The sequence below is a fragment of the Pipistrellus kuhlii genome, unplaced genomic scaffold (genome assembly GCF_014108245.1).
Source record: "Pipistrellus kuhlii isolate mPipKuh1 unplaced genomic scaffold, mPipKuh1.p scaffold_m20_p_2, whole genome shotgun sequence".
NCBI lineage: Eukaryota > Metazoa > Chordata > Mammalia > Chiroptera > Vespertilionidae > Pipistrellus > Pipistrellus kuhlii.
In genome coordinates this window covers 98402688-98429094 of record NW_023425515.1, presented here as the reverse complement: position 1 = coordinate 98429094, position 26407 = coordinate 98402688, and the positions used below count along the sequence as shown (strand labels likewise).

At 36.7% G+C, this 26407-nt stretch overlaps 1 protein-coding gene across 5 annotated transcripts in view; it reads right to left on the bottom strand.

The window, feature by feature from the left end:
- Positions 1 to 277: 277 nt before the first annotated feature.
- Positions 278 to 26407, bottom strand: part of PLOD2 (procollagen-lysine,2-oxoglutarate 5-dioxygenase 2) — a 215285-nt gene continuing 189155 nt past the window's right edge. For 3 of the 5 annotated variants that reach the window (XM_036443745.2, XM_036443747.2, XM_045584111.1), the window contains 9 exons: positions 22271 to 22396; positions 18422 to 18563; positions 17232 to 17294; positions 15380 to 15493; positions 6497 to 6562; positions 5195 to 5299; positions 3632 to 3778; positions 3401 to 3526; positions 278 to 1661 (listed from right to left, as the gene is read on the bottom strand). In XM_036443745.2, coding sequence (XP_036299638.1) covers positions 1506 to 1661; positions 3401 to 3526; positions 3632 to 3778; positions 5195 to 5299; positions 6497 to 6562; positions 15380 to 15493; positions 17232 to 17294; positions 18422 to 18563; positions 22271 to 22396 — 1045 coding nt within the window. In that variant the 3' untranslated portion in view covers positions 278 to 1505. The remainder of the gene's footprint in view (positions 1662 to 3400; positions 3527 to 3631; positions 3779 to 5194; positions 5300 to 6496; positions 6563 to 15379; positions 15494 to 17231; positions 17295 to 18421; positions 18564 to 22270; positions 22397 to 26407) is intronic. The other 2 variants (XM_045584113.1, XM_036443746.2) reach the window with 2 other exon arrangements.

Here is a 26407-nt window from a genome sequence, read left to right as displayed (position 1 = left end):
AATATGTAGAAAAATGACTAAAATAATATATATCTCTATTTCCTCACTTGTAAAATAAGTTAGATCAAACTCCTAGTCATTCTGAAATTGAAGATATTAATTACACTTGTAATTAAACAGATTGCATTTTCATTAAGTTATGATAGCAGTAAATTTACCAAGCAAAATGAAAAGTCACAGCCTATTATCTCCGGATATTCTTTCAGGCGCCGTAATTATTAATATAAGTATCTTCTTAAGCTATTTATTCACCAATAATAAATAAAACAATAGAAACTTATTTTAAATTATTTTATTTTTTAGAATTTTCTAATACATGGTTTAGAAAAATGAATTTTGATACCATGACTTAGAACTTTTTCTCAAGTTTTGCCTTTAAATTAACCACAGTAGCTACATTAAGGATATTTAAACCTCACTCAGAGAAATGCTGAAAATCAAGGCACAAATTCTTTTGTGGAGGAAAATTGTTTCAAAGTGTAGTTTTAAAAAGCTAATAAAAAGAGTAAGAAGGATAAAATAGAGAACATTCTGGGAAGACAAAAAAATTGAGTAATTCTTCCTAAAAAGAAAATAAAGAGGAGGGCAAAAAGCAAAAGAAAGGCTCAATTATTTTCCTGATATAAAATTCAAGTATTTAAAAAACTTTTTAAAATCATAAAATGCTGCTACTCATTTCAAAGAAAAAGTAATCCTCATTATTTTCTAGAATTAAAAAATAATAATATTTTACTTAAGGATAATCAGAGATCTTAAGTCAATACTTAGAAATGGAAAGGTTTGCTTTTCTAAATCTAATATCTATGTAATACAATCTACTTTGAAAAAATTTATCTGAAGGAACACAGGACTTTATTTCTAATACAAGTGTAAAAAATTTAATAAACTAAACAAAAAGGTGTTCAACTGGATATGCAACTTACTATATTTTGTACTAAATTTCTTAAGGACAAACATTGTGCAATACTGTTCTTTATATTCCATCAGGAAATGTAAAACATACCTACACAGATGGTCAAAAAAAGTACTTACACAATTGTACAAAAATTCAGTTAGAATTCCAGTTTTCCACATTTAAAAAATTGCCAATTTTCACTTATATCCATCTTATCTACATGTTGATAAATAAAATTCTTCCCAGGTGTTGTTAAATAAGAAAGTACTAGTCTCATTTGTCATTTATGCATTTTTACCTGAATATTTTACCAACTGAAACACATATTTAGAAAAATTGTTATTATTATCAGAGACAATAATAAGGCAAAGAAATAAATATTTGCTTTTAATTTTTTCCCTTTCTTGTCTTCTTCAATCTATGTTTTAAGGCTCAGAGCAGACATCACAATATATCAATTTTTTATAAAGTTTTCAAATGTTTGGCCTAAAGTGAAGTTGTTCTGTTGATGCTATTTAAATATTCCTCTCATTTTCTCAAGTAACTTCAAACATTTTCATGCCAGTCATCCATTCCAAAAGGAGCAGTGATTCAAAGGAAAGTGAATAACTTAGGGATCTATAAAAGACACTGCAATGTATCTTGTTCCATTTTTAACAGGAAGTCCTTCATGTAGATGTGTGAGTCTCCCTGGGTGCATAAAGCTCCAGCCTTTTCTCGGTGATTCAATAGAGCAATTGTATCGTAGAAATTTGCATCCACCTCCCTAAAAGAAATAAAACAAATAAATATATCATCCTATTGTGTTTAATATTTTATCACTGAAGCCCCCCTAGAAAGAGATTTTTCAAAAGCCTTCAGGAAGCCACTTAGGTTAAGGTGACCAGTCGTCCCGCTTTTGGCGGGACAGTCCCGATTTTTAACAATTTGTCCCGCGTTCTGCTGTGTTTTAAAAAAGTCCTGATCTTTGGAAAGAATGCATGACAAGCTAGGGAACGGTGGGAGAACGGGAAGGGGATATACGGTTTTGGGCGGCCTTGTGGCTATTTAGCCAGGATATGAGTTTTATGTTATTTTTGTTAATTTTATAATGTTAAACTTTAATAACAACAAATAATTGTTGAGAACTGGTTATCGAGAACTGCTTATCAAAGTTCGCATTGTTGATCAGTTGTTAGAATTCGACCACCATTGTTTGGACTTAATGAACAATGGCATTTTTGGGGATTGGCAACGACGAAAACATTTTATAACTGTCTGCAGATGATACACATCGTACTGGGTGCTAGTAAAGCTAGTTAAACAAGTGATGTCATTACAAATCAGCTATTCAGATAATTTAGGTAAATTATTTATTTATTTATTTATTTCATAAATATATAAATTTTCTTGAATTTAGCAGACAGTACTCACATTATTTATATTTCATATTTTCGTTGTTGCCAATCCCCAAAAATGCCATTGTTCCTTAAGTCCAAACAATGGTGGTTGAATTCTAATAACTGATCAACAATGCAAACTTTGATAAGCAGTTCTCAATAATCAGTTCTCAACAATTATTTGTTATTATTAAAGTTTAACATTATAAAATTAACAAAAATAATATAAAACTCATATAAAACTCATAAAATAGCCACATGGCCGCCCAAAACCATATATTCCCTTCTTGTTCTCCCACCATTCCCTACCTTGTCATGCATTCTTTCCAAAAATCGGGACTTTTTTAAAACGCCGAGGGACGCAGTACAAATTGTTAAAAATCGGAACTGTCCTGCCTGACCCTAACTCCAGGTAGCCATGCTCCCAAAACTTCTTCCCATGCCCCTTCTCCCAGACACTGGCCCTCAAAGCTGCTTCTGCCCACTCTGAGAGGGGTTGTGCTCTAAATTCTTATGTTTGTATAGTTAAGACAAAAACAGGCTGATATTGGGCTTATATGTAACCCGTCCATGGTAATCACTTGCTCTACAGGAGTGCACCCATAGCACCCAAGTTAATCTGGGATCCCTCGGGAGATATCTAGGTCCAATCCTGGGGGGGTGGAGGGGGAGAAATTGAGAACAAACTGGCAGCTGGACATCCCTGGAGGGACATAGCAGTGCACCAAGTGGCAGATGGTCAGTGGAATCCAGAGCAGGCTGGGTGTCTGCTGCCCTGGAGTCAGGAGAGGCTCCCTGCCACTGTAGCTGTACTCACCAGCCATGAGCCCAGCTTCTGGTTCAGTGGCATTCACCTTGTGGGAGCACATTGACTATCAGGGGGCAGCTTCTGTGTTAAGCTTTTGCCCCTGGTTATCAGTGTGCATTATAGTGACTGGCTTACTGGTCATTCTGGCCATTCCGGTGGTTCCGCTGTAAATAGTCACTTGGCTTTTATATATATATATATATATAGATTGGCAAAATTCAAATTATGCTATATAAGAAAAAACTTTAAAAAAAGGGAGGGGGGTTTAAAGCCTTTTTGTAATGACTGAGAAATGTAAAAAATAAATCCCATAATTACCTGAAAATCTTCTCCCACATTATTGAGTGCAATGTTGATGGTAAACGTAGAAGCATCATGATGGGGGCGAAGAGAACGCTGTCTGTCAGGAGAGTATTTTACCACAAAATTCAATAATGCAAATCCCTATAAAGGCAAAGTAAATGAATGGATTTGCTTAGTAATAAAAATATAAAATAGCATGTGTAAAAACTGGTAAGAGGAAGGCAGGAGGAATGGGAGGATAACAACCTTTGTATAATAGCCTGCAAAGACCTTCAGTGTAACTGGTGCAATAAACTCCCGGATAAAATGAAGCCAAACATTCTCCAGATCAATTTGCTTCATGTGGATATCATCAGTTGGGACATTTTCATAACCACCAGATATACGGCTATCCTAAAAACAAATTAAGGACATCATAAAATGTGGTCCACAGCAATCCACATTTATACTATCTTGGAATTTCTTCAACCAAGATCCTTAGAAATAAAGAAATTAACAGTTTAATTATGGCAAACCATCTACTTTAACTGTAAAACTATAAAAAAAAACTTAGGTAAAATAGCTTTGCAAATATATTTGTGAAGCAAAACATAACAGAGTTCAGTAGACTCTGTTCCTACTTATTTAATGTGTTAACCCAAAAATAAAAAGGTCAAAGTAAGAGGTAACAAGTGTTTATTTGATATTTAAAAGAGTAGTTTTTCAGAAAACACTGATTCAGACAGAAACTCAAATAGAATTCTGATTAGGAAACAAAAGCAGTGGGTATTTATGAGAAGGGGTAGGAGAACAATTACATCAATAGAAGGAAGCATTTGTATAGGTGCAAATAAGCTAGCACAGTGATGCTAATGCTAAACAGTTAATTAATAAAGTTAATAAAAATTTAATTAATTAATAAATTAATTAATAAAGTTAATAAAATTTTTAATAAAGTTAATAAAAATTAATAAAGTTAATTTCCAAAGCCTTCCCAAGCCTCCTAAAGAATGAGTTTTTTTACAGTAACCCTTGAGGCAGTGTTTGTTGCTTGATGGGCATACATTTGCTGGATTACCTACCATAGAAACAAGCTTTCCCTGCTTGCTTTCTCATTTCTACTTTATGGCACCCAGTCTCATTATCCTGCCTGCCAACTGCAGACTTCTGGTTCTTCATTATTCTTTGAACTTCTGTATCCCTGATCAGCTAACTAGCTGAGGTTTGTAATTTAACAGAGGCAGTAATATTCATGAGTATTCCACTTAAATTTCTTTGTATTTGGAAGGAGCTGGCATGTGAGAATTCTCAAAGGAAAAGAAACACATTGAACCACTGACAGTGAGACTTCTTGGCAAGTCCTTGACATGGAATGTAAATAAAAAGCTGACTTACACTGAAGGCATTTGGATTCCTTCTTGTATTTTATACAAAAAGCTTTGATAATCAACCAGATAAACTTAGTATTTTTCACTATAGCTCACTGTAAAAATGCAGAGAATAAAAAGTGGCCTCAAGAACAACATCACACAATAAAGACAACATGACCTCACCATCTCTAGTCTGAGACATAATTTTTACAGACTAACCAATGTAATAACATGCATAAATGAGAAACAGGCCCAGAGAGATAAAATGTTAAACACTCATTAGGTAATGGCAGAATTAGACTTAAACACAGCTCTCCTAACAGCCTTGGCTAGCCTACTATTCAGGTCTATTCAGGGGTGTACAACAAAAAAGATAAATTCATCCTAAATTCTCTAAATATCTACCTTCCTCCCAACCCCACATTCACATTTCAGTTTTCTGTGTGAAATTACAACTTACATGATGCTTCCCTCCAGACCACTGGCCATAATGCTCCATTTCTTCCACCAACTCATCACAGGCTTTTTCAGAAAATATGGGAAACCAAAAGACATCTGGACAAGGCTATAAAGCATGGCATCACCATTAAGAGAATAACATTCTATGTCTTTTAACTAATAACTAGCATTTTAAAAGAAATAGGGCAGAATACTCAGTTAGATGTCCTTTTGAAGAGATCTGTCCCATATTTTTGACATTACTATTATAAACAATACTAGTTTTGGGGGAATTTTACCACTTAGGATACTTTTTTTTTTTTTTTTTTTTTTTTTAACATTTTAACATCAGTAAATTAAAAACGTGTCTTAAAGTCAAAGCCAAGCAGCCACTGTGATGTAGTTTTAAAGCCACAGTACTTGGTAAAACATTCATTCTGTTGTCACCTGTGTGAGTACATATGCATGTCTGTGTGTCCTTTGCATACATGTATTTACTTGGTGTTGTATTTGCCAAACTGAGTTGGCCTTTAAAATGTCTTTTAAAATGATTTATACTATAAATTGTGACAGAAATGAAAAGTTATTATGTATGCAGTGCACTAGAACATATAACATCTATTTCTTAATAAGTGTAAAATAACTCTTTCAGTATGTATAAAATGAAAACATTCTAAATTACTAAAAAAATTGTGTCATAGTTTAATTGGCAGTATTTTATTTTTCTTTCTCATAGTATACAAAATAAAGAGATAACTCAGAATCAAAGATTCCCTATATTCTCTAAAAAAGGTATTAGCAATAGTTTGGAATACTACTAATCTAAAACAGAGTTCATTTTGTAAAATACAGATCTGAGAAGAGATTCTTGGAGCCCAATTTCTTTCAAAGGTAAACTTCAACTGAAAGATATTTGTCAATGGCTCCTTATTTTTAGTGGTTTGGGAAAGCTACAACATTAATTTGTGGATATACAGAACAGTGTGGTGATTCTGGGGGGAGGGTATGAGTCAGGGAGGTGGAGGTGGAAGAGGGTATATGGGGGTTAAGTGGTAATGGGGGAAAATAAAGCTATGACATTGATAACATGATTTTAAAAAAATGCATGATTTTAAAATTTTTGTTTCTCTCCACATTCTACAGTTTTATAACTATATGATCCTTAAGGCTATAAAATTGGGAATCAAGCCATATAAATTTTACCTAAAGGGTAATTTATGGACATTCAAAACATCACCCACTAAAGCAGTATTGTAGTAATAATATATCATTCTGGAAAATACAGCAAAAAGTTCTACATATCATAATAATTATTAATACAAACCTGTTCAACTATATTTTCAGTGAAAATCTTTGAATAATCATGGTTTATATACTTTTCCTTCCAGTCCTACAAAAAAATTTCAATTATACAGATTAAAGCAAATACTTTTACAAATACTTGAATAAACAAAATAAAGTATATGCATTTTAGAAATTACTCAACTTATAAATGACTGTTATAGACTAAATAGTTCTCAGAAACCCCAGTTTATGTTTTTTAATCTTTGTCTGCTTCTATGTATGATCATATATCTTTTATGAAACACAAAATTTTGGTTCATCAGAATTTAAAAATGTGAAAAATATTAAAGTAATTAGATTTGTATACTATATCCTATGCATCTACACAAAATGTGTTTAAATATGTGTTTAAAAATGAACAATACAGAATTCTATCAACAAATATTAGTCAATTTGAGTATTACTTATATAGTGAATTATTCTAAAATGATTTCAATTTTTAAAAAATCAAAATTAAAAAAAAAAAAAATATATATATATATATATATATTCAAAATTTCTTCCTTCACTTCAGTTTTTAATATGTCAAAGAATGATCATAGGATTCCTAACACATTCACTTCCTTAAGTTACCAAATTTAAGATATAGTAAAAGTAGATCCTCTTGATGTTAATTCATGAATCAACTCTCCTCTTTGACCAATCTCTAACACATAAAGCACACACTGAAATGCCTCAATTTTTGTTAATAGCAGCTAAGAAATCCTTTCCCTGGATCACGTGTTTCATTTAAAATCCCAATTATTTAGAGAGTATATATTATTTTTTATTTTTTTTAAATAAGTTTTTATTGTTCATATTATTACAAATGTTCCTTTCCCCCCCCCCCCACCATTGCTCTCCTCCACCAGGTTCCCACCCCACCCTCTGCCCTTTCCCCTCTCCCCATTGTCCTCATCCATAGGTGCACAGTTTATGTTCAGTCTAGAGAGTATATATTAAAATATGGAGTTGTTATTTAAAAAGATCTCTTATTAAATGTATTTAGGCAGTCAAACAAAATTCTTAATTTTCTCTTTATAGAGTACAAATATAGGAAAGTGACAGGAAAGACCTGAGGTACAGACATAAGATAACTCCAATCAAAACATGTTCCAAAAAATATTTGTTTGTAATATACTTTTTGAGGCCAGATTTCAAAGGATCCAGATAATTTATGCACATTCTTAGTTTAACATATCTCTGCTTATATGTAGCTAAGATATTTCTGATTTAGAGAATCCAAACTATCTTCAAATTCTTTAATAAATTTCATTTAAAGTATCTTACCTAATAATAGACAAACATGTAGATTGACCGTACCTTCGCTATGCCCATAGCCAACTAGAGTGAGTATGCAAATTACCCCCAAAAAGATGGCAGTTAATTTGCATACATAGGTGCCCAGTACCTGTGTCCCAGGAACATCCTGGCACACAGGTCACTGTGAATTAAGGCCATGTGAGCCCAGGGCAGCCTGGGAAGGGCTAGCCTGCAATCAGAATGAGAGGGCAGTAGTGGAGCCTGCAATTGATTACAGGGAGCTGGGGTTCTGCTCCAGTCCAACAGACAGAGCCTGCGATCACAGGGAGCCTGGGGTCCCCTGACCAAGGCCAAAAGCTTCAGCCTGGGCAGGCCTGAGCAGGGGCAGAGCCAGTGATCAGAGGGAGCTAGAGGGTCTCTGCCCAGGCCTAAAGCTTCAGCCAGAGGCTTTCGGCCTGGGCAGGGCCCAGCCCTCAACTGGGGTGAACTATGGAGGAAACTCCTTTTCTGATTGCACATTGGCTAAGCTTCCTGTATGCCACTGGTAATATTCTTAGTAACTTGAGTAATAAGACTCCAAAAAGGTGATCTAGGGTTTTTCCACCACACTTCTGGAGCAAAAAACAAAGGTCCACTGCTGGAGGACTAAGAAATGTCATATTCTGCCCTAGCCGGTTTGACACAATGGATAATGCCTCAGCCTGAGACAGTAGGGTCTGGGTTCGAGTTTGATCAAAGGCATGTACCTAAGTTGCAGGAGGCAAACAATCAAACTGTTCCTCTCACTTTGATGTTGCTCTCTCTCTTTCCCTTTCTCTTCCACATTCTCTAAAAATCAATGGAAACATATAGTGAGGTAAGGATAAAAAAAAAAAAAAAGAAAGAAATGAATATCCTATGAAAGACACATCTTGAAAATGCCTAAAGAAAGTTGTCATTTTTTCTTGGTGAAGGCACTGGAGTCCATGTTGATGAAAACACCTTGGTGGCTGTGCTGACTGGCAGTGGCTGCAGCAGTGGGGTGATGGGGCTGGCGCCTTCCCCTAATCAGCCAGTTTGCCACCCACAAAGGGAGGCCAGTCTGCAGCTTAAATCCGTTCCCCATGGGGAGCAGGCTTAAGCTGTTAGTAGGACATCCCTTGAGGGCTCCCAGTATATGAGAGGGGGCAGGTTGGGTTAAGGGATCCCTCACCACCAGTGCATGAATTTTGTTCTCTGGGCTCCTAGTATAATTATAAGGATCAAATTACTATATTATCTTATTATTCCCTCTAATACTTATTAGTGTTTGGATTTCAAAATAGGAGAAAAATTAGAAGTAAATAATCATTCATAACATTTCAGAATCCTTCTGTATTCTTTCCTATGTGTCATTACTGAAATTAAAGAAAAAAGCCCCTAAGATTTTCCATTAATTTTTTGTTTTGAACAAACTGTGACCTTACTAATTTCTTAGAAGTTATGATAATGGGAAAATTGTTAATATATTGCTATGCATAACCTCTACAAAGTATATCTATATGGTGAATTTCTAAAGTAAACAACAAAGTAAAACCACAGAAAGAAAAGCTATTCCAACTCACTTGTGATATTATCATTGCCCTAGAGGCCTGGTGTATGAAACTGGTGCATGGGAGGGGTCCCCTCAGCCCAGCCTGCACCCTCTCCAATCCAGGACCCCTCGGAGGATGTCCGACTGCCAGTTTAGGCCCAATCCCTGGCAGCCGGACACCCCTCTCACAATCTGAGACGGTTGGCTCACCTGCTTGCCAGTCTGATCACCCCTAACCGCCACTGCCTTCTGGCCTTATAAACCTTAACTGTTCCGCCTGCCAAATGGGCCGCCTCAACTGTCCTCCCCCTTGCCGGCCTGGTCACCCCCAACTGCTCCCCCCACCGGCCTGGTTGCCCCACGCAGTCTGCTGTTCAGTCGTTTGGTCATCCCTCACTAACTCCCCTGGAGGCCTGGTCACCTCACACAGCCTGCTCTTTGGTCATCTGTCTGGTTGTTTCAGTCATCATGGCCCGTGGCTTTTTATATATTAGGATAGTCTCCAAAAAATTGAATTTTTATACAAACATCTACAATTCAGGACATAATCTGTAATATTTTTTCAGGATGCTAACATTACTTAAGAAATCAAATAATAGAGAAACCAAGATGGCAGCGTGGCTGAGCGGCTGGTGTGCTGCTCCCACAACAATTTAAAAATTGAAGCTAAGATGAGAGACATCTATCATCCAAAACCGCGGTGGCAGGGAGGTGCTGGGTGGTTGATGGTCAACAATTAACATGACAGTAGGAGCAATGAGGGACCGATGGGGCTCTTGAAGTGTGACCGGCTGGAGGATGGAAGAGTGGCAGGCCCAGAGCGGCCAGGCCCGAAACAGCAGCAGCCAGTCCTGGAGCAGCCAGGCCGGAGCAGCAGCAGCAGCTGGGCCTGGAGCAGCAACAGCCAGGCCCGGAGCAGCAGCAGCCAGGCCCGGAGCAGCCAGGCCCGGAGAAGCATCAGGGCCCTGAGCAGCTGGGCCTGGAGCAGCAGCAGCCAGGCTCAGAGCAGCAGCAGCCAGGCCCAGAGCAGCAGCAGCCAGGCCTGGAGCAGCCAGGCCCGAAGCAGCAGCAGCCAGGCCTGGAGCAGCCAGGCCCGAAGCAGCAGCAGCCAGGCCCGGAGCAGCAGCAGCAAGGCCCAGAGAAGCAGCAGCCAGGCCCGGAGCAGCCAGGCCTGGAGTGTTGTGGGTCAAACCTTTGGTTCAAAATGCAAGGAAAGGAGGAGCAATGCAGCCAATTTGGGTGCCAGAGTGTTATGTCCGTCATCACAATGGACTCAGAGAAGCTCCTGTGTCCCTTCACCCAAAAGGACTGAGAGTTGCCCAGACGACAGCAAAGTGGGAGAAGAAAACTGAAAGCTACGGAAGGGACTGAGGTGCCAACATGGAGACATCTGGAGAAATTAAAGACTGAAGTGGAAGCTACTTCTTTAATCATATTCCTGCTCATGCTAGTATCTGTTAGCTTCCAGTCTTCTGCAAAGTCTTGTGTAGCAAGTCTAAGGACTATGAGTAAATCTACACCAGCAACAAAAGAGACTCATTTTATAGCTAAAAATATTAATAGGTCCATAATTCTGATTTCTCATTTTGTTGTTTTGCATTGGCATTGTTGTTATTATTTAATAGCCAGAGTTTTGCTCTTGACATTCAAGTTTTGAAAATAACATGTATGTAATTTAGTTTTTGCATTGGCATTGTTTGCAATTGTTTTTAATTTTAGAGCCCTATTATTAATGTTTAAATTTTATTTTAATTAGTAATAAAGGGTGAGATCTAAAAAAAAAATCAAATAATACTTTTTCAAAATAACAAGAAATTTAGCACTAAAGTAAAATATGTAATTTCACCTTCACCATTAAAAAAGCTTCTTTTTAAATCCATGAATATGTGAAACTAAATGAGCTGGAGGTGTTATCCTTTATTTATCTACTGGGACCCTTAGGGGAATGTTGGACTGCCAGTTTAGGCCTGATACTCGCAGGCAAGTGGCCTGCAGGGATCAGGCTAAAATCGACAGTCCAATGCCACCTACCACTCCTGCCTGCTGCTCCTGTTCATCCTGACCCTGCTGTTCCTGCTGCAGGTTCATGCCCAGTCAGTTCCCATTGGGAAATGTTCACACCACTGCTGAAGTGGCACTCACCAGCCATGAGCTCTGTGTCTGGTGCCAGTTGGGTAGGTAAGCAGTGTTCCTGCTGTGCAAGCACACTGACCACCAGGGAGACAGCTCCTGCATTGAGCACCTGTTCTTTGGTGGTCAGTGAATGTCATAGCAACCAGTCGACTGGTCATTCAGTCACTTAGGCTTTTATACATATAGATTTATGTTTTATTAATCTCCACCTGAGGATATTTTTCCATTAATTTTTAGAGAAAGTGGAAGTTAAGGAGGGAAGGAGAGAGAGAAAAAAAGATCATAAATAGATAGTGAAACATATATGTGAGAGAGACATCAATTGGTGAAAATACTTTTTAAAATATTTACTTTTTATTCAACAGAGTATTCAGAGACCATTAAATTTCCTATTCCTGGTTGTCAATTACTCCTACAAAATAAAACAGGATTCTGATAAGGTGGATTAAGAGTTTGTAATTAAAAATTTTTACTATTGGCAGAGGAAAACTCTAAATAGTAGTATTACAAAAATGATTCAAAGATGATCCTTTAAAAGAGCATTTTTTTCTTGAATAAATGTGCTGACTTCACTACATAGGACAGACAAAAAAAAAAAGTTAATTCCTATAGATTCAAATCTTTCAGAGAAAAAATAATTTTAGAATTTAAAAGTAAATTGTTTCCCAACTCAAGACTTTCTTTATATGTTAAATCCAGTTACTATGCAATTTTCTCTGGCTATCTTCGGTATATATTTACAAATTGTTTTTAAAAAAATAAACAAGGAGAGATAGAAAATGGTGGCCCAATAGACAGATGAGTCATGCACCTCATCCTGGGGCCAAACTGGAAAAGTCAGCGAACATCAACCTGGAATTAATAAGTTAGACACATCTAAGGGGACAATTTACAAGAAGGAAGGGCAGAGAACACCTGGAGAACAGTAGGAATAGGGATATGGACTAAAGAGGGCCAACTAAAACAATTTCCCCTAAGAACAGGAACAAGACAGGGATGCCAACATTCACCACTCCTGTTCAACATAGTTTTGGAAGTGGTAGCCATAGCGATCAGACAATAAGAAAAAAAAAAATTGTAACTAAATTAGAAAAAGAATAAAACTATCATTATTCACAGATGACATGATATTGTGCATAGAAAATTATAAAGACTCCCATAAAAAATGACTAGATTTAATAAATCAATTTGGCAAGAAAGCAGGATACAAAATTAATGCCAAGAAATCTATGGCATTTCTATACACCAATAATGCACTAACAGAAAGAGAAACTAAAAAAACAATCCCATTGATTATTTGCAACAAAAAAAATTAAGATACCTGCGAATAAACCTATCTAAGGAAGAAAAAGACCTATACTTGGAAAACTTCAGGATGTTGAAAAAAGCAATAGAGGAAGATATTAACAAGTGTAAGAACATACTATGTTCATGGACTGGTAGAATCAATATCATTAAGAGTCTCATGCTCTACCGACTGAGCTAGCTGGGCACTTCTAGAATCAATATTATTAACATGTCCCTACTATCCAAAGCCATCTATAGATTCAATGCAATCCCCATTAAAATACCAACAGCTTATTTCACAGACCTAGAACAAACTTTCCTAAAATGTATAAAGAATAAAAAAAGACCCTGCATAGCCTCAACAATCCTGAAAAGAAGAACAAAGTTGGAGGGATCACAATACCAGATATCAAGTTATATTATAAAGCCACTGTTCCCAAAACTGCCTGGTACTGGCACAGAAACAGGCATATAGACCAATGGAACAGAACAAAGAATTCAGGAATTGACCCAAAACATTATGCTCAATTAATATTTGAAAAAGTAGTCAAGAACATACAATGGAGTCAAGAAAGTCTTTCAATAAACGGTGTTAGGAAAACTGGACAGATACAAGCAAAAAAATAAAAATAAAATGAAGCTAGATCACCAACTTACACCATTCACAAAAATAAACTCACAATGTTTAAAGGACTTCAACCTAAGATGGGAAACCATAAAAATCTTAGAAGAATCTATAGGCAGCAAAATAGCAAATGTCTCTCATAGCAATATCTTTACCAAAACAGGTGCTAGGACAATGGAAATTAAGGAGAAAACAAATGGGACTATGTCAAAATAAAAAGCTTCTGCACAGCACAAGAGAGCATTAACAAAACAATAAGAAAGCCTGCTGCATGGGAGAACATATTTGTCAATGTTATCTCTGACAGGGTTTAATCTCCAAAGTTTATAGGAAACTCCTATATCTTAACAAAAGGAAGATAAACAATCCAATAAAAAAATGGGCAAAGGATCTAAATAGACACTTTTCAAAACAGGACATACAGAAGGCCAAGAGACATATGAAAACATGCTTAAAGTCACTAGTCATCCAAGAGATGAAAATAACAATGAAGTACCATCTCACACCTGTTAAGATGGCTATCATCAACAAATCAACAAATGACACGTGCTGGAGGGGTTACGGAGAAAAAGGAACACTTGTGCACTGCTGGTGGGAATTCAACAACATGGATGGACCTGGAGAGCATTATGCTAAGTGAAATAAAATGAACAACATAAACTGATGAACAAAAATAGATGCAGAGACATAGAAATATGAAACAGACTGTCCAACCTCAGAGGGAAGGCAGTGGATGGGGGGATAAAAGAGCAATCAAAGGACTTGTATGCATTTATATAAGCATAACCCATGAACACAGACAGTAGAAGGATGAGGGCATGCGCTAGGTGTTGGGAATGGCTGGGGAGAGGTCTATGGGGGAAAAAGGAGACATATGTAATACTTTAAACAATAAAAAAATAAAGAAAAAGACATGACAAGTGATGGTGAGGATGTGGAGAAAAAGAAACCCTAGTACACTGCTGGTGGGAATTCAGTCTGGTACAGCCATTGTAGAAAACAGTATGAAGTTTCCTCAAAAAATTAAAAATGGAACTCCCATTTGACCCAGCAATTCCACTTCTAGGAATATACACCAAGAAATCAGAAACTCCAATCCAAAAGAATATATGCATCCCTATGCTCATAGCAGCTCAGTTTACAATAGCTAAGATTTGAATTCACCCTAAGTGCCCATCAGCAGTTGAGTGGATTTAAAAACTGGGATACAACTACTTATTGCAGGAACTCTTACCATTTGCAACAGCATGGATGGACCTAGAGAGCATTATGCTAAGTGAAATAAGCCAGTTGGAGAAAGATAAATATCACATGATCTTGCTCATTTGTGGAATATAATGAACAACATAAACTGATAAACAAAAACAGATCCAGAAACATAGAAGCATTGTACAATCCGTCAAACCGCAGTGGGAAGTACAGGAGGGGTGGTGATAATAGACCAATTAAAGGATTTTTATTTATGCATATAAGCATAACTAATGGACATGGACAGTAAGGGGATGAGGGCCTGTGCTTGTGAGAGGGAGCGTGTGGGGAGAGGTCAATGGGTGAAAAAGGAGACATAATGTAATACGATCAACAATAAAGAATTTTTAAAAATTTACACAAAATAGTAAAAAGTAAAAATTATAAAATAAAATTTATTTTCCCAAACTAATGCTTGATTTTTCTTTCTGAAAATCAAAATATAATTTTATCATATGTGAGCTACTTGTAACCACTTTTTTCTGAAGTTGTGGTTAGAAATTTGATGTGCTCTTCAACATATAAGTAGAATACTTGGAGAATTAAATTTTCTTCCCCAAACCTAATATATATCTTTATATAAAAAAGTTATTTTTGCAGGTTTATATCTACTCTATAGAAATAAAATATAATTAATAACATATTTTTAAAATTGATATGATTTAAAAAATTTAAAGCCTCTTAGCACATTTTCATATTATTAACCCAATTTATTTTAATTCATTTAGAGTTATAGGAAAAAAAGTAGTAAGTAAGGTTGAGTGTGAAATACATACCACAGGATTTTCAAAAATCTGCCAGAGGTCATTGTTATAATGGGAAGTATTGTAATTTGCAGTTGATAATAGTCTTCCAAATTCGTGTCTATTAGAAATGTACATAAATACACCCTATATGTCAAAAAATAATAATATTAACAATCATAGAATAAAGTACAAGGAAACATGTTTAACCACAGAAAAATATGACATCAATTTCAATTTTTATCTTTTCACTTATGAACATGAATTTTATTTTTCATATAAAATGTACATGATTAAAAATTAAAGAAATATATATATTTTATTCATCATGAATTCAGACACCACACAAAACAAATTGCTTGCACTGCCACTCAATTGAATAGCCAGAAAGGACTGTTTTGTGTCCTTTTCTCATTTATTCTAGATGTAGACATTGGGGGAAAATTCCTGTTTGAAATCAGAAGTATTTTTGAGGCAATGTGCAATGAACTGTATCTCTTTTGGCTTCTTACCCTTTCAAAGAAAACATCACATTTTAAAATAATTCAAATGTCAACATTTTTTCATCAGTCTTTTATTTTTTTAATATCCTAACTAGAGACCTGATGCATGAAATTGATGCAAGAGTAGGCCTTCCTCCCCTAGGCTGCCAACACCGGCTTTCCTCTGGCCGCCAGCAGGCACCCGGGATCCAGGCTTCCCTTGCAGCCTTGGCTTCATCTGGAAGGTTGTCTGGAAGGACGACTGCAAGGATGTCTGAACTAATTAGCATATTATGATTTTATTATTATAGATGACGTTGAAAAACTAAACTCAGAAACTATTCATACATTATAAGGCAGCTAAAAATCAGTCTCATATCCTTGTCCCAAACCAAATAAATGTGGCAACATCACTAAGGTAAGGTTGTTTCTTTTTGTACCTGTTTGAATGATAAAGGAGTTAGTTATCCTATATAATAAAAGGGTAATATGCAAATAGACCAAATGGCAGAACAACTGAACAACTAAAGTGTAATATGCTAATGATATGCTAAGGCTGCTTAAGCACTTGCTATGACGTGCACTGATCACCAAGAGGCAGATGCTCCGACTAGTAGGTTAGCTTGCTGCAGGGGTCCGGCCAATTGGGACTGAGCGAGATAGGCCAGACAAGGCTTGGGGCCCTCCAATAGTCCCTCCCCTGCCTTGATCATGCACCGGTGGGGTCCTTCAGCCTGGCCTGAGCCCTCTCACAATCTGGGACCCCTTGGGGGGATGTCGGAGATCCCATTTCAGCCGATCCTGCAGGCCACTCCCATTGGGAAGGTCCCAGATGCAGGGCTTATGGCTAACAAGCACTGCTGCCTCTCCCAATCAGGACTGATTGGGCACAAACCACAGCAGGCACAGTTGGGCCAGAATGAGCCAGAGTGGCAGGTAGGAACTGCAGGCGGCATTGGACTGCAGGTTTCTGCCCGATCCCTGCAGGCCACCCAGAGTGACCCCACCCATGCATGAATTCATGCACTGGGCCACTAGTTAATAATAATAAAAAACTCATGAAGAGTACCCAATTCTAATTTTTATCAAAATGTACTTTATACTTACTTCTACACTATCTCTCCCTTAAAAAAACAAAAATGAGCGAAAGGGATTTATGTTTCATTTTCTTATCTATCATATGTCAGCCATAAAATATAAATCAGCCCAAAGAATTGAGAGTTGAATATTCTACAATGCCCACCCCCAATACATAAAGCTTATAAGCACATATTTAGATTCAGAACCAGTGTATACCAACAATTTACCAAGCTAAATGGAAAGAAGACTTTTAAGTAACTTATTGCTAGACAATATACCATACCCAGTAATAAAAAACAAATAAAAATAAATAAAAATAACACCTTTGGGGGGCTGAGCATTTGGAATGTTTCCGGAGTAGGGGAGTCTTTTTCCCTTTGCAAAGTCTAAAATGAAGAGAAGCAATGGGTAAGTTGACCTGCAAACCCACTCTCTCATGTATTTTCAGGTAGTAAAATAGCAACCCTTCATAAAAAGTTGACATTCTGAAATGTCCCTCTTAGAAAACATGCAGAACAAGCAAAGCTTATAGAGCACACAAAGAAACAACTCTAGCCCCTTTTTCCCCCTTGTGAAACATAAATCCAAGCTCATTTAGTAGTATAATTTCCATAAGACATAAAATTAAGACAAAGAGAAAAATGTGTAAGAGAGGCCATTCCGGGATGCGCTGTTGAGTAAAATTAGCCAAACATGAGCACAAATTATATTTACAGATACTGAGAATATTTAATAACAATGCACATAGGTTTGTAGGAAAAACAAACATTTTCACACAACACATGCCTTATTAAACTAATAAAAAATACTTGCCAACTTTTCTGATTGTTCACAAAATTATATTTGCTTACATAAATTTGAATACAATAATCAAATCCTTTCTAAAACAGAAACCATATAAATGTTTTAAAAGATATTTATACATTTTGAAAACATAATTATTTTCTATAGTCATTTAAGTTATATATTATAATGAAAGTAGATTTGTAGAGTAGCAATTTATCATTAATTTTTCACATAAATTAAAATATGCTACATACTTCAATCCATCTCCCAGTTTAGTGGTAAGACATGCAGAGATACTGATAATAAAGTATGGACACTAATTTTCAGAGCAAAAGTGTGTTCTTAAATGTGTAAATGATCATTTCACCTAGGCTTTCTCTAATTAATTTTAATGAGATCAAGTTTTCAATAGAGAATTACAAATGAAAGTATAGATTAATTTTTAAAAATGCTATGCTGATTTGTAACAAATTTATATTTATTATTGAATCCCACTGTTGCTGATACTTTAGCTTAAGCACTAGCCTATTTTTTCAAGTATTTCATAGGTAAATATTCACAAATTATTCTCCATAATTATTCCCAATTTCCCAACACAGAATCAGAAAAAATTGGCTAGTATTTACAAACTAGAAAGAAAAAAGAACATCAAAAGAAAATAGCACATCGATTGGTAAGGCAAGCCATTTTCTAAGAACACCGAATAAGCCATCATTATATACCCTACCATTTCTCTAGCATTTCGGCAAAGAGCCATGTCAGGATCCAGTCTATCACGAACAAAATAGTTCCTTTCATTCATCTCTGATCGAAGTGTCTTCCCTTTAATTAAGTACACATTAGCCATGTATGGGACATTCCATAACCCTCTGAAAATAAAGAGAAGACATTCCAAAATACCACAAATATAAAATACTTAAAGTTTTATTTTTGTTTTAAAAATAAATGATTTATATGTTTTAAATTATATATATAAATTATTGTATCAAATTACATGCAAATACAAACATACTTAAAGCAAAGCAATTTCTCTCTCCTCTATCACACACACACACACACACACACACACACACACACACATCCATACATACATGATATTTGTACAGTGTGTCCCCAAAACATGTACACACACTTTAACAACTGATAGTTGAATTGATGTTTTTTTTCTTTTCATCCAGGCTAAGCTTTAAACAAAGGAAATTCATCCTAAAACGCTACTGGAAGTTTGAAAATGCAATTGAAGTACAAACTCTGCATTTATAATTATGCAAATTGTGTTTATATATTTTGGGACATCCTATAAATGAGATTATTCTATATAATAATTTATCCTATAAAAGGCTAGGTGGCATTATGTCCTCACATGATGCCTTACAAGATGGCTACCACAAGATGGCCACCTACACAGTGGAGGCAGGGCCTGGTGGCCGCTCTGCACGGTGAGGTGTGGGGGTCCTGTGGCTCTGTGCCGCACAGAGGAAGCCAGTCCTAGCATCTCCAGCGCCTCTTGTGGAAGAGGCAGGTCCGGGCAGAGGAGGTGGGTTACAGCAGGGGAGGGCATTGGGAACAATCAGGCCAGCAAGGGAGCAGTTAGGCATCATCAGGCTGGCAGGGGAGTAGTTAGGGGGTGATCAGGCTGGCAGGCAGAAGTGGTTGGGGGCAATCAGGCAGGCAGACAAGCGAGCAGTTAGGAGCCATCGGTCCTGGATTGTGAGAGTAATGTCTGACTACCAGTTTAGGCCCAATCCCACAGGGACTGGCAATCAGACATCCCTCAAGGGGTCCCAGATTGGAGAGGGTTCAGGCTGGGCTTAGGACACATCCCCCATGCATGAATTTTGTGCACCAGGTCTCTAGTTAGATATAAACTACATTGCTATGAGATAAATCACTACCCTCCCTAGAGAAACTGTATTTTAAGGTTGATATATGTTTGGCATTTTGACTGTCACCTCTCAGTTGTTACAGTTAGAGTATAATATTCTGTTGTATAGAAGGTGTTTGCATTTAAGATTTAGTAGTTTGATAGAAAAAAATAATGCCAATACAACTGGTTTTCCAGAGCTAGTTTACACGGCTCCCCAGTGATGATTTGTAACTTCACTAAGTTTATGCTCAGTGACTTCACTCTAGAACACATGTGTCAAACACAAGGCCCGCGGGCCAAATCCGTCCCGCCAGGCCTTGCAATGTGGCCCGCACCGCGCTGTCATCACTGCACTCCGCTGCGTTTCCATCACAATGACAGTTTATGACTGTTCAGTAAACCATTCGGCTCACGATTTAGGCTGGATTTTAGATTTTGGCCCCTTCTCTGATTGAGTTCGACACCCCTACTCTAGAAGCTTGAAATCAGCCATGGTAGAAGTATTTATACCTTAGAAATTGGCAAACACTATAAACCAAGGCATCCTCCAATCCCAAGAACCAGCTGTTAAACGTTTACCAGCATACTACTCAATATAGCTTAAAATATATCCTCTTGAAATTCATTAAACCACCTCAAGTTAAAAAGGAAAGATATGAAAAATTATAATCAGAAGAAAATGGTATATATATATTATTTTGTCTTTCATTCTTTCCACAGACCCATCTCCTCACTCTCAATATGATTCACTTCATAAGAACAGTGTAAGAAAGGATTTGCCTGAAGGGATATATGTGCCTGTTGCTTTTAGAGTACAGAAAGGGAAGATCTTGATAAAAAAAATTACATATTAAAAAATATGATATCATGCCGAAACCGATTTGGCTCAATGGATAGATAGAGCGTTGGCTTGGGGACTGAAAGGTCCCGGGTTCGATTCTGGTCAAGGGCATGTACCTTGGTTGCGGGCATATCCCCAGTAGGGGGTGTGCAGAGGCAGCTGATCGATGACTCTCTCATAGATGTTTCTAACTCTCTATCTCTCTCCCTTCCTCTCTGTACAAAATCAATAAAATATATATTTAAAAAAAATATGATATCATTTTTCTTACTAGATAAGTCTTAAGGTAAATGGTCATAAAAAAATAAAGAAAAAGAAAACACAAAAATTTGTCATAAGATGTCATTCCTTCATGCAGTTTTTGTACATGAAGGAATGTACATATGTATTAACTAGATTAAAAATCTCTACCTTTTGTGTGTGTGTGTGTGTGTGTGTGTGTGTTTTGTTAATCTTCACCTGAGGATATTTTTCCATATATATATATATATATATATATATATATATATATATATATTTTAGAGAAAGTGGAAGGGGGAGGGAGGGAAGAAGAGAGGGTGAGAGAGAGAGAAACATTAATGTAAGAGAGACATCTATTGGTTGCCTCCCGAACAAACCCTGACTAGGGCAGTGAAATGAACCTGCAACCCAGGTATGTGCCCTTGACTGGAAATTGAACCCATGATCCTTTGGTCCGAGGGCCAATGCTTTAACCACTGCTCAGTCAGGGCTCTACCTTCTTATTCTCACATTTTAGACAATGACAGGAGGTTAGAGAAAAAATCATGTTATACAACTTAAGTAAAACATGAATTTTCTATTATACTTCTATGAACTCTTATTTCTACTATACCCACAGGCACTATCAGGCATATGGTCTATACAAATAATCCTAGAGACAATAAGTACTTTGAGATAACAGAATATAATCTTAGTGTTTTCTCAGCTATCTGCTTCTTAATTGCAGCTAACAAAAGCCTTCATCATATTTATATCACTCAAATTTACTATTACTATTTTCACAAACACAACATCATTTTAACATTCAACTGTTGAGCAAGTAGTATGTATACGATTTTCTTTCTAAATTTAAGGGCACATATTTTAGTTATGAAAAAATGTTTTCCTTTTCAATTGGGCTGACATATTTGAGAAACTAGGCAAAGTATTTATGTCTCAGCCACTTTGGTCCATCATCTGTATGAAAAAGAATAACAGTCTCCTGTAATATTACCTTAGCAAAAAAACCTATTTCAATTGTGACTGTTAGTTTTAAAATATCAACTATTGTCTCAGGGGGGGAAAAAATCAATCATACACACACTTTGTAACAAGTATATTCTTTTTAAATTCTAGAAATTGAATTCAGATGGTAGTGAAGAAATTGATTTTTAAAGTAGAATATTTAATACAGAAAATACCTGCAATAGGAAATGTAGGAAGAGTTTGATTCTGATTGTTGTTTTTGTTTGTTCATTTATAAATTTTAAAAGCTATCAAACAACCTTCATCCTGGTCACAAAATAAATTAGTTAAACTAAATTTGCTTTATAATATTTTAACTAAAGAATATTACTTTTCTAATAATCAATCATAAGATTGCTATCCATGGTAACCATATATTATTTATTAGAATTTCCCACAGCTATGAGTTTGTTCCTTTGAAGATGTGAATTTTAAAAAAAAATTTTTGTAAAATACTTGTTTACACTAATATGTCAGAATCCAAGTCATTCTCAGATTCCCAAATTTCCATTAAATATAAAGAAAAAAGATAAATAGTAAAAAAAATATTAAAGTAATATTAACAAGTCCCATCTCTACCTTTTAACATATTTTACATTAAAAGATTAAATTAACTAACTTACACTCTATTCCCTTGAACAATATCCACATAATCTTCATATCGAGCAAAATAGCCATCAGGACTCAGGGCTCCCCAGAAGTTGGACCACAGCTTTCCATGGCGAGTTACAAGAGGAGCAATTATCTTTCTAAAGAAAAAAAAAAAAAAATCCAGGTAACTATTTGTTTTAATCACCACAGAATTATGGTTCTAAACCTAACATGGCACAGAAACATTCAAATTCATTTAACAAACATGTAGTTAGTCCATAAAACTAAAAGTAAAATAGAGAAATTGCTTTCCAACACTTTTTCTTAAATGAATATACTGCTGATTTTCAGTAATATTTCTTAAAAACAGAAAAGTAACTCAAAATGTGAATAAAGTATAAAAAGGACTTTTTAAAATTCTCTTTCTTATGTCCAAAAAGGTGAAACTATCTTAATTATTTAAGTATTTCAGAAACTATAATATATAAAATCACATATTTCATAATAGTCTATGGTGCATTAAGGTGTCCAATAAATATCTGTTGAAAAAAAAATAAATGATGATGGGCTAAAATACTTGTACATAGGTCAGTTTTCCTAAAGTTAAGCCCTGAGGGCAAGTGCTGAGGTTAGGGGAGTCCGGGGAAAGGTCAATGGGGGGGAAGGAAAGGGAAAGTGACAAATGTGCTACTATTTGTAATACCTTAAACAATAAAATAAAATAAAGTATATTTATCATTTTTACAGCTTTTAAAATGGGTTGTGCTAACCCTGGCAACATGAAACATTTTTCTGGCCCTCTGGCCCTTTAACTATTTTAGAAAATGAAAGAGTAGATAACTGCCATAGCACTCTAACCACCCACCAGAAAATAGTCTCTTTGAGAAAAGCATGTTACAAATCTAAAACATGTCACATATCTTCTAAGGGGAATCTTATTTACAACATGTCAACATTTTCCAAATAAGCTCACAAAATCTGACTTTCTTCTAAAATTACTTGTAAAGTATTGTGTCCCACAGTGGTACCTCACAATTTTTAAGAAAAGCTCACAAAACTTCTCTAAGAGAAAACTGATGCACCAACTATTCTCCACAAAAAAACTATTCTCACAACACGCCAATGTTGTGAAGACCAGGCGTTACCTTTCTCTTACCATAAAAAAATAAAAGTTAGTCTATAAAATATGCAATTAATAATTTTGGTTTATTTTTCCTGATTCCTATTAATAATGAAATATTAACCAGAAACACTTATACTTTGATTTGTTTAAAATACATGAATAAATTACAAACTATATATTATGTTTATTTAAGAATGATAATTCAATGTTAATAACTGAGAAGAACAAATATTTAATAGGAAAAAAATCTTGTTATTAAAATCTCAGCTGTCTCCTAAAGATGGATGGGAAAAGAAATGTTGAAAATCAACATTTATCTGAAGTGTGCCTCAATGGTTTTGAGCATGGAAATATAAGAATATAAGCTGAAGCCTTGGCCAGTGTGGGTCCAGTTGATTGGGTCATATGTTCCATGCATTGAAGTTAATTCCTGGTCAAGGTACATACCCAGGTTTTTAGTTCGAATTCACTTGGGGTGTGAACAGGAGGCAACCAATCAATAATTCTCTCTCTCACTGGTTTCTCTCTCTCTCTCTCTCTCTCCCCCCCCCCCTCTCTCTCTAAAATCACATATCCTCAGGTGAAGATTTTTTAAAAAAATAGTAGCTGGGAGACTAAATATTTAAAGGAGTAAAATTTGGAGCACTGCAGTCAAAACCAGAGATAAGGAGAGGAACAAGAGAACTGATGAGATTTTAGAAAGCCACATGCCCTAAGTGTGACCCATCCCCTGACCCTCTAGCATTCAGTCAGGTCTACTAAATCTTGCAAGAGTCTTGGTCTATGTCAATGCTTTATGGAAACTACATACTTGGATGCAGGTGCCTATCATGTTAACCTAACACTTTTTTTTTTTCGTTTTTTTTAAATTGAGGTATTATATGTGTACATATCTTACCATTGCCTCCCCACCCCAACTCCCATACATGTCCTCCCTCCCCAGAGTTTTTCGTCCATTGCTTTTGCTTATATGCATGCATACAAGTCCTTCGGTTGATCTCTTATCTCCCCCATATTTCCCTACCCTCCCTGCTGTAATTTTACAGTCTGTTTGTTGCTTTACTGTCTCTGTATCTATCTTTTTGTTCATCCGTTTATAATGTTCTTTATTATCCATAAATAAGTGAGTTCATGTGTTTCTCTTTCATTGACTGGCTTATTTCACTCAGTATGATGTTCTCCAATTCCGTCCAGGTTGCTGCAAATGATGAGAATTCCTTCTTTTTTATGGCAGCATAGTATTCCATTGTGTAGATGTACCATAGTTTTTTAATCCAATCATCTGCTGATGGGCATCTAGGCTGTTTCCAAATCTTAGCTATTGTAAATTGTGCTGCTATGAACATAGGGGTGCGTATATTCTTTCTGATTGGTGTTTCTAGTTTCTTGGGATATATTCCTAGGAGTGGGATTACTGGGTCGAATGGAAGTTCCATTTTCGTTTTTTTGAGGAAACTCCATACCTCATCCTTAAATAAATAACAGAAATTTATGAAACTGGAGAAATAACCAGTTTTATTGACTCTTTACTTATGAGGAAAATTTTATAATTAACAAAGTTTAAAGCATTAAATTAATATTAAGTAGGATAAATGTTAAATATGTATATGAATTCATTAACAATTTACTATAAGAGTTAATAAATACCTACCAAGTGCCATATAATAAAAACATTAAATATTAAAAGCATATCCTACATGATAAAAGGCTAATATGCAAATAGACCAAACGACAGAACAATCAAACTATCAGTTGCTATGACATGCACTGACTACCATGTGGTGCACCCAGAACATGGCAGGCATCATCAGCAGGCAGCAGAGCTGTGGAACATGGCAGGCATCTGGTGCAGCAGGATGGTGGAGCAGGTGAGTGGGGATGCTGGTTGCTGTCATCGGGACAAGCCTCTAGTGGCTACTAAAAATTCTTTGCTACCTTGCGCCGCCGTGGTCCCATCTGGTGCTTGCACCTGTTGCCAGTGCCAGCCCCACTCGTATGCACTGCTGGTGCTGGAGTCACTGCTCACACCCATTGCCCAGTGCTGGCCTCAATCACTTGGCACCATCAGTGAGTGCAAGCGGTGGCTGTAAGCCTTCATCGCCCCTCAGGGCTTCTCTTCCTCCCTCTACTCCTGAGGGGCAATGGGGCCTGCAGCCACCTCTTGCACCCGCTGCCAGCAATGGCCCCGCTCGCACCTGATGCTAGTACTGGAGCCACCACTCACACCTGCTGCCAGTGCCCAGCACCGTTCCCGATTACTTGGCGCCATCAGTGGGTGTGAGCAGTTGCTGCCAGCTCGGATCGCCCCTGAGGTCTTCACCTCCCCTTTCTTCTGAGGGGCAAACTGGGCAGCAGCCTCTGCTTGCACCCATTAATGGTGCTGTCCCCACTAGCACCTGCTGGTGGCGCCAGCACCAATCGCTCCATGCTGTCAGTGGGTGTGAGCAGGGCCAGTGCTGTCAGTGCATGGGAGTGGCAAACAGAGGAGTTTGGGAGCTGAGATGGGATGGGTCAGGCAGGGGCACAGAGGGTGGGCTGAGACTGCCCCTGTGCCCACCACAGCCTCGTGACCCACAGTTCCTTTCAAGGTGCACAAAATCGTTCAGTGGGTCCCTAGTGTATATTTTACAGTATTAAATTTAAATCAAATTAAGAAGAAGATCTCTCTCTCGAAAATTTAAATCAAATTAAGAAGAAATTAACATAGCAATTTCAAGAAAATGTTACTGAATTCCACTGGGTTTTAAGAATCAAACAGGAGAGATTAAAAATGGCAGCAGAGTAGGTGATACTGCATGGACATGCTCCCTTGAAGAAGCTGGAATAACAATTGAAATACAGAAAGGCATGCTGAATAATTAACAGAAACCGCACAGAAAAGAATCCTGATACCCAATAGGTATGGAGTCCAAATAGAGACTGGTAGGAGGGGTGGGGGCACGAAAGGGCTGGCTGGGCACCCACAGACAGCAAGTGAAGTTTGGAGAGATATCTCAGCTATGGGGTGAGGGGTGCCACTGAGAACACTGGATCCAATCTCGAAGCT